Source organism: Hypanus sabinus, chromosome 23 (genome assembly GCF_030144855.1).
Source record: "Hypanus sabinus isolate sHypSab1 chromosome 23, sHypSab1.hap1, whole genome shotgun sequence".
Classification (NCBI taxonomy): Eukaryota; Metazoa; Chordata; class Chondrichthyes; order Myliobatiformes; family Dasyatidae; genus Hypanus; species Hypanus sabinus.
Window position 1 is genome coordinate 7057119 of NC_082728.1, and position 14514 is coordinate 7071632.

At 39.4% G+C, this 14514-nt stretch overlaps 1 protein-coding gene across 4 annotated transcripts in view; it reads right to left on the minus strand.

Annotated features, from left to right (window-relative positions):
- Positions 1 to 14514, minus strand: part of cep112 (centrosomal protein 112) — a 526403-nt gene that overhangs the window by 343667 nt on the left and 168222 nt on the right. For all 4 annotated transcript variants that reach the window (XM_059948278.1, XM_059948276.1, XM_059948277.1 and 1 more), the window contains exons 10-11: positions 6055 to 6154; positions 2267 to 2385 (exon numbers count right to left, since the gene is read on the minus strand). In XM_059948278.1, coding sequence (XP_059804261.1) covers positions 2267 to 2385; positions 6055 to 6154 — 219 coding nt within the window. The remainder of the gene's footprint in view (positions 1 to 2266; positions 2386 to 6054; positions 6155 to 14514) is intronic.

Genomic DNA, 14514 nt, shown 5'->3' on the forward strand with positions numbered 1-14514 from the left:
CAGAAAACTCAATGAATTTCACTTTATATACTTCTGAAACATATCTACACTCACACTACAGATCCCAGCCTCTAGTTACAAAGTTGCCCTCAGTTCTGACCCCCCCCCCCCCTCCCCCACCAAGTACCAGTGCTAGCCACATTCTTGGCTGACTGTTCAGGCTCTCAACTCACAGTCCAGACTTAATGAGTGCTCTGGATGCCAAACAATCAAAAACTCCAAGCAATTGGATAAGGGATGATCAAAGCTTTATGTTACATTTCCCAGGACCAATCAGAAGAACAAAGCTAACTGCTAGTTTTTTATATATGTAAACCTCTCTTCTGGCCACCCTACACAAAGAGGAGCTCAAAACAATTTATAAAGATTAGCTTCTTTGTCACATATAAATCGAAAAATACAGTGAAACGCATTGCTTGCATCATCGACCAACACAGTCCAAGGATATGGTGGGGCAGACCGCAAGTGTCAACATGCTTCTGGCCAACATAGCATGCTCACAAATTACTAACCCTAACCTGTATGCCTTTGGAATATGGGAGGAAACTAGAACACCTGGAGGAAGCCCATGCAGTCAGAGGAAAAACATATAAACTTCCTACAGCCAGCAGAGGAAATTGAACCCCAATCTCTGATTGCTGACACTATAATAGTATTATGCTAACTGCTAAGCTACCATGCCACATACTAGTCTTAAATCCACATTTTTCAAAGCTCTCTTATATCTTTCTTCCTGCTAGTCACACTTCAGATGTCATTCCCACTGAAATGCTGATCACCAACTTCTCCACCCACACATTTCCTTAATCCACAAACTGATTTTGTCAGTAGTTATCACTTCTCAGGTGATGCTCTCTATCACCCTCAAAAGTCTCCTCTCATCCACCCACTTTCTCATTTCTAAGAGAGCTGCAAACCTGAAATCAACCATTTTTATTCCCATAGATACTCCCTGAACTTCTGAGTTATTTTCTACATTTTCAGTTTTTATCTTACATTTCTAGCATCAGAATTTTCAGCGGATTTCCACTCTTAACTTCTTGGTTCTTGCAAACAGCCACAATATTTTCATTTCTCCATCTCCAAAGCCTTTAAAATTGTCATCTCCTTTCTTTTCAGTCATAGCCATCTGCTGCAAATTCTTCCTTTTATACCTATTATAAATGCCTTGAAATCTGTCAAAGACTTCTCGACATTGTGGAATTATCCTCAGATATAAATGGTGAAAGGGAGGAAACTACATCTGAAGTGAAAAGTACAGCTCAAAGACTGTAGTCTTGTTGCACAAGGGAACAATTTACTGATACAGCTGGCACATAAATATCAAAGAACAAACATTCGAAATCAAAGTTAACACCCCTTCATTACCTATGCAGTGCCAACTTCTTCCCTGATATCCAGGCTTCAATGCAACACAACTTTTCCCAATAAACACACTTGTCTCAATTAACTTCTTCCCAGGCAGCTTCAAGTTGAACCAGACTATACTGCCCTTTCAGCCTTTTGTAATGTTCTCCCATTTAGCATTAGTTTGCTCAAAACCCTGTGGACCATAAACCAACTGCCACTTAGTCATCAACTGAGGACTTGCAGTTCTTCAACACCTCCAACTTTCATCACTGAATACCTCAAAAAACCCACCGGGATAAAGCAGTTAGTTTATTTTAGATATGATTAGAGAAAGTACAGTTAAAACTCCCTTTATGTTTATAGAATAACAAACAACTTACCAGATATCCTAAAGACCTTAAAACAAAAGTCACATTTATTATAAAATTATGTCTATATCACCATATACTACTTTGAGATTCATTTCCTTGCAGGCATTTACATGAAAATAAAGAAATACAATATAATTTATGAAAAACTAGGCATAAACAAATACTGAACAATAACAATGCAAAAAAGAAAATAAATTTTGAAACAAAAAGTAGGTAATGAGAACATGAATTGCAAACTCCTTGAAAAAGAGTGCAAAGGTTGTGGAATCAGTTCAGAGTTTTGGTGATTAAAGTTATTCATGCTGGTTCTGGAGCCTGATGGCTGTAGAGTATCAGGTAATGTGGCAGAAAATTACCATAAGCTTTACTTGCTACGTGGTTTCTCTCTAACTCCCATTTATCCATTATCCACACCCAGGACCCATTTCCCACAATTATCTCAGATCCAGAAAATTTATCTGTAGTTAAAATATTTAAAAAACATATAATTTTGTTCATGCATTTAGAACAGTGCACACAAAACTCAAATGTTCCATGCCTCTTACCTTTCGCTCCCAATCATTTTTTAAAGTATCTGCACTCTGCCCTGCCATCTTCTTTAACTCAGCAATCTGGTTCTCTTTACTTTCCCGTATAACCTGTGATTCACGAACCAAGGTCTGAACTGCCAAAATATATATGAATAAATAAGTGAGCAACAGGAATCAGAATAGAATAACATTAAAAGATAAGGATAAATTAAAACATTGACTATCATGGTTATAGCTCTTTGGTAGTAGTGCATGCGCAGGTTTTCAGTTGTACTCATTTTACACTACTGTCTGGAGAAACCTTACTCAAAACTCAGAGCAACCAGCTAACTATTGTTTCTTATGTCAGGTCTAGTCATATTACAAGTTATAACTGAGTCCCAAAAAAGGGAAAAGATTTATGAAAATTGGATGAGTAATGAAAGTCCATAAGACTGAGGAGCAGAACTGGGCCAATTGGCCCATTGAGCTTGCTCTGTCATTCCATTATGGCTGACTTATTTTCCCTTTCAACCCCATTCTCCTGCCTTCTACACGTAACCTTTGATACATTTACTAATCAAGAATCTATCAACCTACATTTTAAATACACCAAACACTTGGCCTCCACAACCGTTTGTGCAATGAATTCTACAGATTCACTCCCCATTGTTCTAAAGGGATGTTGCTATAATTATATATATGGCAAGCAGAAATCAAATTTTATATACCTGATGTTTATCACCTCTACAAATAATATAAAGTTATATCAATTTAGTATATAGTACTGATTTGGTTAAATTTACCACTTCATAAATATTAAATATGCAATCTAATAACAGGTTACTAATGTCACAATCAAAAAATTTCCTAGGTATTGGAGAGGGAAAGCAGATCCTTTCCTGCTGATTGTCGTGAATCCAACAGCTTGGCCAGTTGCCAATCTATTCAATTTCTTGAAATAATTTAGTTGTAATTGATCTAAGATTCAGCTAAGCTGCAGTAAACGAGTGGAAGTAAATGATATCAGGTTTAGAATACACAATCTCCTCATTGTCATCTGAACCTGGAGTAAAGTGCATCACGTAAGAGAGCACAAAGTTCTTCTGAATTTTTAAGGAAAGAGAAATGTTACTAATTGTGGAATTTATATATTTCTGTATGGCCAGATAACCCCTGTCTGAACTTTTTGATGAGATCATTTAATATTAATTCCCACACTGTTTCAGGTTACCTAAAAGCAATTTCATCCCATTCAACCTTAACCACTGCAATGCGCCTACTACCAAAAGAGATCTGCAGCAAACAAGAGAATATAAGCAGATGCTGGAAATCCAAGCAACACACACTAAATGCTGGAGGAACTCATCAGGCCAGGTAGCATCTATGGAAAAGCAATACAGTTGACGTTTCGGGCTGAAATCCTTTGGCAGGACAAAAATAGTGCTGAGGTTGAGAGCCTCAAATTGCTTAGAATTAACATCATTAATACCCTGTCCTGGTTCCATCACAAAGATGTCACGACCAAGAAAGCTCACCAACACCTCTACCTCCTTAGGAGGCTAAAGAAATTCAGCATATCTCTGTCGACCCTTACTAAATTTTATCGAAGCATTATAGAACACATCCTATTTGCGTGTACCACGACTTGATATGGCAACTGCTCTGTCTGTGACCGCAAAAAACTGCAGAGTTGTGGAAAAAAAACCTTTAAGTTTTCTGGCTCAGGTTAGAGCAGCATTTCAGCTCTTTTAAAATAAATGAACTGTGGAACGTGATGCAACAGACACCAATGCAGTACTTGGTAGGGTTCTGAAAACCCATGCCAACCGATTGGCTGGAGTGTTCAAAGACATCTTCAATCTCTCATTGCTATAGTCAGAAGTTCTCACATGCGTCAAAAGGGCAACAATTATATCAGCGCTAAGAAGAGCAGGGTGAAGTGCCTTAACAACTATCTATGGTAGTGAAGTGTTTTGAGAGGAAGGTCATGGCTGGAATTAACTCCTGTCTCAAGAAAGACCTGGACCCACTCCAATCACCACAATAGGTCTATGGCGGATGCGATCTCATTGGGTCTTCATGTAGCATTGGATCACCTGGACAATACAAATATCTACGTCAGGATGCTGTTTATTGGCTACAGCTCAGCACTTCACACAATCACTCCTGCAGTTCTGATTGAAAAGCTTCAAAACCTGGGCCTCTGTAGCTCCAGCTGTAACTAGATCCTTGACTTCCTAACTGGATGACCACAATCTGTGTGGATCAGAAATAACATCTGCACCTCACTGACATTCAACACTGGCAAACCTCAGGGATGTGTGTTTAGCCCACTACTCTACTCTCTCTACACCCATGACTGTGTGGCTAGGCATAGCTCAAATGGTATCTATAAATTTGCTGATGATACAATTATTGTTGGCAGGAATTTCAGACGCCAACGTGAGGGCTTACGGGAGCAAGATATATCATCAAGTAGAGTCGTGTCACACTCAATGTTAACTGATTGTGGACTTCAGAAAGGGTAAGATGAGGGAACACCCACGAGTTCTTATACCAGAAGTGGAAAGAGAAAGCAATTTCAAGTTCCAGAGTGTCAATATCTCTGAGGATCTATACTGGACCCAACATATCGATGGATCTATAAAGAACAACAGCTATATTTCATTAGGAGTTTGAGGAGAATTGGTATGCCACCAAAGACACTTGCAAATTTCCACAGATGTACCATGGAGATAATTTTAATTGGCTGCATCACCCTAGGGGTGGGGGGTGGCTACTGCACAGGATTGAAATAAGCTGCAAAGTTAGTCAGCTGCAAACTAGCCTCTGTAGTATCCACGGCATCTTCAAGGAGCGATGCCACCAAAAGGCGACGTCAATCATTAAGGACCCACATCACTCAGGTCATGCCTTGTTCTCATTGATACCATCAGGAAAGAGGGTATAGAATCATGAAGGCATGCACTTAACCATTCAGGAACAGCTTCTTGCCCTCTGCTATGCAATTTCTGAATGGTAATTGAACCCATGAACACTACCTCATTATTATTTTTTTAATTTCCATTTACTTATTTAATAATTATACATATATAGGTATATTTACTGTAATTCATGTTTTTTCTATTATTGTGTATTGCATTGTACTGCTGCTTCAAAGACAACAAATTTCATGACATATACCAGTGATATTAAACCTGATTCTTACTGACCACTGACGTAGATGGGAAAACCATTATTATTCCTTGACATTTATTTTCACACTGGGACTTGGCTTCCCAAAATGACAGCCAAAAGCATAATGAGGATCACATCTATCCTGCTCATGGACTGTTTGTCTCATGCCCATCAAGGAGGACTCTATGCAGCAGCCAAGCTAGGAGTATTAGACTCAAAAACAGTTACTTACTCCAAGCAGTAAGGCTGGTCAACATACCTCGACACTTCCATCCACTAACCAACCCCACCACCACAACTACTTTAATATTTCCTGTCAGAGACTCCTTATGTACAGGCACTCCAGTGCCTTGCAAAAAATTATGGACCTACAATCAATTAATATAAGCTATCTTATGTTTTTATATTTATTCTATTCTTTTTATAATTGTGTTTTCTTTTGTGCTGCATTGAACCCTGAGTAACAAGTATTTTGTTCTCTTTTTCACTTGTGTATTGAAAATGACATTAAACAACCTTGAATCTTGCTCTTGAAGAAAAAAAATCATAAGTTGGATTTGGTTTAAATTTGGATTGTTTATGGTTAGAACAGATTCAGGCCAATTTTATTTTCAAATCCAAGTAGATCTCTTCACAACGTTTACCTCTTTTTTCCAGCTTTTTATTTATCTCCTCTGCTTCTTTTTGCTTATTTCTATAAAGTGCCTTTAGCTCCTCAATCTCATTATTTTTCCGGTCAAGTATCTAGAACAAGACAAAAAAAAACTCAGTTTTAAAGGTATTTGCCAGCATCAATTTATGGTGAATGGACACAATGAGAAAATCAATTAAATAAAACTTTTGATAAATATGCTTTGAAGAAAAAACACTGATACATATGGCTTGGGCGCTGGCAGATGATAAATGTGGTTTGGCTTATCTAAAAATATTGCACTTAAGAGTCAATCCAGGCAGAGACTCAAATAACAGTAATATTGCGAATTATCAATTTTATTCAATATCAAGTGCTTTTGCAGTATATTTAAAGAAATATTGCATTATAAAGTGCAGGAAAAAAAACTACCTCAAGTTGTCGATGCATGAGAAAAGTATAATAATTCTGTTGGAAACCCACTGAACACATGCCAGAAGCTCCCAGCAATTATCTGCTGGATGCGGAGGCTAATGAGGTGGTAGGTGAAAACAAGAGGAACCCTATCCCTTGTAGGATGGCAGGAGGATGGGGTGAGAGTAGACGTGCATGAAATGGATGAGATTTGGTTGAGGGTAACATTGATGGTGAAGGGAAGGAAGTCCCTTTCTTTTAAGGAGGAAACCTCCTTCACTCTGGAATGAAAAGCCTCACCTTGAGAGCAGATGTGGTGAAGTTAGATGAATTGAGAGAAGGGATTTTTACAAGTAACAGGCTCAGGAGTGGTATAGTCCAGGTAGCTGTGGGAGTCCATGGGTTTATAATAGACATCAATAGATAAGCTGTCTCCAGAGATACAGACAGAGAGATTGAGAAAGGGGAGGGAGGTGTCAGAAATAGGCAGGTAAATATGAGGACAGAGTGGAAGTTGGAGGCAAAGTGGATGAAGTTGACGAGTTCACACAGGTGCAGGAAGCAGTACCAATGCAATTGTCAATGTAGTGCAGGAAAAAGTGGGGGACAACCAGTGTACACTTAAAACATAGACTGCTCCACATAGCTGACAAAAAGACAGACATAGCTGGGACCAATGCGAGTCCCCATGGCTACACCTTTAGTTTGAAGGGAGTGGGAGGAGCCAAAGGAGAAATTATTAAGAGTAAGGACAAGTTCCGCTAGACCAGGGGTCGGCAACCCGCGGCTCCGGAGCCGCATGCGTCTCTTTCATCTCTGTGCTGCGGCTCCCTGTGGCTTTGGAAAATAAATGATGAGTATTTAATTAAAATGTATTTTATATTAGTTTGTTAGTTTTTCAAATGTAATTCTAAATTTGAAGATTATAGTGATCTTGTACAATCTAAATAAAACGTGTTTTTTGTCACTATTAATATACTGCCAATGCCTGACACCCGCCAGTGAGCGATTTCTTTAATTTTTCGATCCAAGGTAGGCTAACTATGGAGAATTCTAAAAAAAGAAAAGTGACTGAAGAAAACAGAACGTTTAATGATACGTGGGCAGATTCATTTGCTTTCACTGCTGATGAGAGTGTTTTACCGGTATGCTTAACATGCAATGAGAAACTAGCAAACAACAAAAAGTCAAATGTCGCAAGACATTTCCAGAATGAACACGCAGTCTTTGCTCAAAAATATCCGGATGGAGATGAAATTTTAAAAAAGCCGTTTCGGATCTGATGCGGAAGGTTGATCTGAGCAAAAATCATTTCAAGAAGTGGATGAAGTCTGGAAAATCAACTACATATGCTAGTTTTGTTGCCGGTCAGGAAATAGTCAGGCACGGGAAGCAGTTTACAGATTGTGAATAAATAAAAGAATCTTTCATTAAGATTTCAGAACATCTATTCATGGACTTTAAAAACAAGAGTGAAATTGTGCAGAAAATCAGGGATATGCCCCTCCCTGCAAAGACTGTCAAAGACAGAACCATAAAAAGACATCACCAATGCAATTGTCAGAAGACATCACAAGACAGCAAATTAAAGACATTAATTCAGCTGTGCCCTACTCGATTGCCTGTGACGAGTCTAAAGACAAAGGTGATATTTAACAAACTGCGCTGTTCTGCCGGTATGTAAACTCTGCCGGGCCACAGGAAGAAATGATTGAGTTGATACCTTTAAAAGGCCAAACACTGGGGGGAGGACATCTGTGAGGCTGTCTTGAATTGTTTAAGAGCCAAAGGAATAAAGACCACCCACCCGGTGTCAGTAGCTACTGATGGGGCACCAAGTATGACAGGAGCGCACAAGGGATTTGTGGCTTTACTGCAGAAGTCGCTGGACAGAATGCTGCTGACTTTTCACTGCATCTTGCACCAAGAGGCACTGTGCACTCAAACATTTCCCCCAGAATGCACAGAAGTAATGGATGTTGTCATTCAGATTGTCAATAAAATAATGGCAAAAATTTTAAATCACCGTCAATTCCGTTTGTTACTGGACGAGCAGGAAAGCGCATATTCTGATCTCCTGCTGCACAACAAAGTCCGGTGGCTGTGCAGAGGGGAGGTGCTGAAACGCTTTGTCGCGTGTCTGGAAGAAGTGAAAACTTTCCTGGGCGGCAAAGGGCTCACCTTTCCTGAGCTGGAACAGCCAGAGTGGCTGGAAAAGCTACACATCATGGTAGACATGACAGCGCACCTGAACACAGCTCTTCAGGGGAAAGGACACCCAGCCCTGCTCATGTGGAGGATGTTTTGGCATTCGAGCGCAAGTTGACAGTACTTGCCAGAGATTTACAGAAAGGGACATTGTCTCACTTCACCAATTTGAGAGAGTTCAAACAAGCTCACAATATGATAAATTCGGAGTATTTCCATTCTGCAATCATCGCAATGCAAACATCGTTTGGGAAACGCTTCTGAGTTCAGAGAGGAAAAAAACACATTATCCTTCCCGGTCGCTCCCCTAAGCATCGATCCATCCCTACTGAATACGACTGCATTGGCAGGTGTGAGTCAACCTGATCTTGAGATGGAACTGGCCGACATAGCCGACAAAGACATATGGGTGTCCAAGTTTAGACGCTTGTCAGCAGACCTTGAAGATGCTGCCCGTCAGAAAGCTGTTCTGGCTCAGAATCGCAAATGGAGTGATATTGAAAACCTCCACAAACCAGAAAAACTTGTGTTCGAAACATGGAATGCTAACCCCGACATTTATGTAAACGTTAAAAAGTATGCGCTTGGAGTCCTGTCGATTTTTGGATCCACATATGTATGTGAGCAGGTGTTCTTCAACATGAACTTTATTAAAAAACAAACATCGTGCACGCCTCACAGATGACAGCTTACGATCCTGTGTAAAGATGAAGGTGACGTCATACAGCCCTAATGTGCAGACGCTGTGCGCTGAGGTCCAGGAGCAGAAATCTCATTAACCAAGTATGATAATTATTTTAATTGCCTATTACTTTACGTATATTCATATTTTTTCATTGTTCAGTGAAATAGTCCTTTTATTTTTCAGGATGACAGCTGGCTGACGTTATTTTTGGTCTGCTGCTGGCAGAAAATTTAAGTTCTGCGTTTTTGATAAATACAAGAAGGACTCAAATAGACATTGAGTATTTTATTTAAAAGTAACCTTCAACCCAACATCTTTTTTTTCGGAGTTCAAAATGTTTTTGTTGCATGCAGAAATGTAATTTCGTTTTCTCTGCAGGAGTTCATCGATTTCATAAATGCAACACATTATAGTTTGTTTATACATAGCATAAAGGCAAAAAACAAAGTTGTATGCAGTGTTATTTCATTTTAAATGTCAAACGGGTTTTGTGGCTCCCAGTGTTTTCTTTACTGTGGGAAACGGGTCCAAATTGCTCTTTCAGTGGTAAAGGTTGCCGACCCCTGCGCTAGACAGAGGAGAATTAGAATTAGAATTAATTTAAGACTTATATCCAACCCACAACGTGAGGGAGTAAAAACCTTTACATTATGACTCCATTCCACTGCATAGACTTGTGAATTTAAAAGTCTAATGACTTGTAGAAAGAAGCTGTCCCATAGCCTGTTGGTCCTGGCAGCAATAGTGTTTGCCGATGGGAGCAGTTGAAAACAGTTTATGATTGGGGTCACTGGTGTTCCCGATGATCTTCCAGGCCTTCTTTCTGCACATGCTGTGATGAATGTCCTCAGTGGAGGGAAGTGGCTGTGGAAGGGAACTGCTTGGGTCTGGTGTCCAAAAAGAAACGGAGAGATTTAACGCCTTCCTGGTGGAGGAGCAGGTGTATAGGGACTGAATATCCATAGTAAAAATAAGATTATGCGGTCCAAGGAACTTGAAATCATTGAAAAGTTCAAGAGTGTGTGAAGTGTCATGAATGTAGGTAGGGAGGAACTGAACTGGGGGGGGGGGTAACAGACTCAGGGTATGCAGATGTGTCACCTCATCTCTTTGGCTGCACATCACCTCCCTCTTGTGTTTCTCCCAGCTTTTCTTTCTTCCATGGCCTTCTGTCCTCTCCTATTAAGATTCCCCCTTCTCCAGCCCTGTATCTCTTTCACCAATCAACTTCCCAGCTCTTTACTTCCCCCCTCCCCCTCCTGGTTTCACCTAATGCCTTATGTTTCTTTCTCCCCTCCCCCCACATTTAAACATCACATTTATCCAGTCCTCCTGAAGGATCTTGGCCCGAAACGTCAACAATACTCTTTTCCATAGATGCTGTCTGGCCTGCTGAGTTCTATAATCCAAATCATCGACATATAACACAAAAAGAATTGGTCCCAACACAGACCTCTGTGGAACACCACTAGTTACAGGCAGCTAACCAGAAAAGGCTCAATTTGTTCCGACTCTTTGCCTCCCACCAATCAGCCACTGTTAGAATCTTTCCTGTATCACCATGGGCTCGTAGCTTGTTAAGCAGCCTCATTGTGTGTCTTATGTGAGGTGCCTTGTCAAAGACCTTCTGAAAATCCAAGTACACAACATCAACCATTCTCCTTAGTCCATCCTGCTTGTTATTTCTTCAATGAATTCCAATAGATATGTCAGGCAAGATTTTCCCCTGCGGAAACCATGCTGACTATAGCCTATTTTATCATGTGCCTCCAAGTACCCCGAAACCACATCCTTAACAATTGACTCCAGCATCTTCCCAACCACTGAGGTCAGACTAACTGGCCTTTCTTCTGCCTCTCTCCCTTCTTGAAGAAGTGGAATGACATTTGCAATTTTCCAATCTTCTGGAACCATTCCAGAATCTAATGATTCTTGAAAGATCATTACTAATGCCTCCACAATCTCTTCAGCCACCTCTTTCAGAACCCTGGGGTGTACACCATCTGATCCAGGTGACTTATCTACCTTCAAATCTTCCAATTTCCCAAGAACCTTCTCTCTTGTAAATATAACTTCACACACTCCATGACTCCCGACACCTGGAACTTCCAAAACACTACAAGTGTCTTCAACAGTGAAGACTGATGCCAAATACTTTTTCAGTTCATTCACCAATTCCTTGTCCCCTATTACTACCTCTCCAGCATCATTTTCCAGTGGTCTGATATTCACTCTTGCCTCTCTTTTACTTACTGTATCTGAAGAAACTTTTGGTATCCTCTTTAATATTATTGGCTAGCTTACTTTCATATTCCTTCTTAATGATGTTTTTAATTGCCTTCCGTTGGTATTTATAAGTTTCCCAATCTTCTAACTTCCCACTGATTTGTGCTCTATTATATGCTTTATCATCATCATCCAGAAATCTGTTACAGGACGAGACTACTGCAGAGGTAGAGTAAAAGATTCAAGATGCGCTCAAAGCTTCCTTTAAAACATGTAACAGCTCCATTGACTATTGAGACTCATGGCCCCTAGTTAGCTTAAATTAAAGAAAAATCACACTGGAAGAGCGAGTCCATGCAACAGGAGCACATGGAAGCTCTGCATAAGCACTCTAGTCAGAGCAATGAATAGAGAATCTGTTTCGGGAATTTGACAATGAGAATTCAAGCAATGCTTCCTGACCAATGAAATAAATCAAATGTGACAGGCGCCTCTACTTGAGGCAGTATGTAGAGAGAGGATTTTGCTCTACTTATTGTTCCAATGAATTTTTGAGCATTTGGAAGAGATGGCAATGGTGGAATCTTTTCTGCACTTGATGAGGAGGTTGATTTGATTAAATAAGAAAAACCTATTCCCTTTGGAGTGGTTAAAAACTAGTAGACATAGTTCCAAAGTAATTGTTATAACATGAGGGCAGATGAGGAAATTTGTTTTTAGGTGATAGAGTCTGTACCTGGGAGCAGAGTGGACTGATACACACTCAGTTTTCAATACCTACAAATGTAGTTGTACAGTCATAACCTATAGAGTTGTGCCTAATGCTGGAAAATGGAGTCAGATTTTTGTGCTCCTTTACAATTGGCATAGACGTGATAGGTCAAATATTGTTGGATCATAAATCTTTTATTATTCTATAAGCAACAGCTGCTGACCAAAATCTGCAACTGAATCATTAAAAAGCAATTGTTGACTTCCACCTTTCCATTCAAAATGCTTAAATAGACAGTTTCAATGCAATATGATCACTTTTCTTTCACAATTTCATGACATGATTTTAAACAGTATTTGTTTACAAAAAATGTTTAAATAACATGCAAAGCAAATGATATTTTGTCATCATTCCATTTGACCAAGTATCTCTGTTGATGTCTTTCCACAGTTGCACTTGGCAACTTTCTTGAAGATAAAATCTTCAAGGTCTTCTTCAAAGTTTTTGTGAATGTGCACAATGAAGCTCTGGATTTGTAACTCGAGCTCATCACTGAAGAGTCTTGGGTTTTCAGTGGGATACATGCTCCCAAAACCATGTTATTTCTGAGATGAGATCTGCACTTCTCAGGTTCCTGAAGATCGGTGTGGTGACAAGGTCAAACCAAACATGCTGTTATCAGACGGAATCAAGTGTGCTCATGTCAAAAGCACAGTTGCATTTCAGAAGGTCCAAATGCCCTTGGTGAAATTATACCTTGGATTTTGTACACAAGTTTTGTTTCTTGACAGTAAAAAGGGTATACTTGCTATAGAGGAGGAAAACAGCAAAGATTCACCACAGTGGTCATTGGGACAGCCAGTTTGTTCTATAGGAAGAAATCCACTGAACTACAAATGGAATCTCTAAATTTTATCAGAATGAGAGGTGACCTCACTGTAACTTACAAAATTCTTGGTGGGCTCAACAATGAGAAGTACCAGTAGAATATTTTTTTCCTGAGACAGCTAGAACCAGGATTTATAAGGGAGTGGGATACTTAGAACTAGAAAAAGAGACATTTTTTTTCAGCCATGGGATGGTAAGTAGTTGGTTTCTACCCAAGAGGGTTGTAGATCCTCAAAGACTGAGTTCACTCAAAACACATTTCAAGCAATTTTGGATATTAAGGTAATCTAGTAATATGGGTATATTGCAGTCAAGGCAGAGGATCCACCATCATCATGATGAATGACAGAGTAGGGTCAAAGAGCTAGATGGCCAGAACCTGCTGTTAATTCTATGTTCTTACATTTGTATTAAATAATAAAATATATACTGAACTACCAATTCAACAAAGGCCATAGTCAGAAATAACTGTTGTAAAGTTTGAGCAAAAAAAACCAATATTCTTTTCTTCAAAAAAGCCCAGTTCTCTCATCTGTTCTTTCTTCAGCAATTCTGTTATTCTACTAAGAGTCTGTATTGGTAAATTCTTAAATCTGCTCATAAAATTACATAAGGGTATTGTAAAACTCCAAATACTTACATGTGATATTTTCTCCAGAAAAAAAATCCTGTTGTATTAACCACAAGCTTGTTAATTTCCAACAACCAATACATTTTACTGTGAAACTCCTTATTCAGATCAGATTCAGATTCAGTTATCACATATGTACATCAAAACTTTACAGTGAAATACATTGTTTGCATTAAGGATGTGCTGGGCCAGCATAGCATGCCTACAATGTTCAGCAAAACAACTGCAGAAACAACAGCAACAAAAGAAAAAAATACAGAAGAAAAGTAAGTTCCTTCTCTCTCTCACATACACACACACGCTGAAAGGGTGACATAAATGATGATACTCTACAGGTCATGCTGCATCTGTGGAGGGAGGAATGGAATCACATTTCAAGTCAGTAACTTTTGAACAGAGATGGGAAAAGTGAGAAATAAAAGCAGATAAGGCTGAGGGTGAATTTCAAAGTTCGAAGTAAATTTATTATCAAAGTATATGTGCATCACCAAGAGGCTGAGGATGACCTTTAAGAGATTTATAAAATTATGAGGGGGGTGGATAGGGCAGATAGCCACAGTCTTTCTCTCATGGGAGTCAAAAACTAGAGGGGTAGGTTTATTGTGAGAGGGAAAAGATTTAAACGGGACTTAGGGACAACTTTTTAAACACAGATATCGTTGGGTAAATGGAATGAATTCCAGAGGTAGTGGTAGAGGCAGGAGAATTC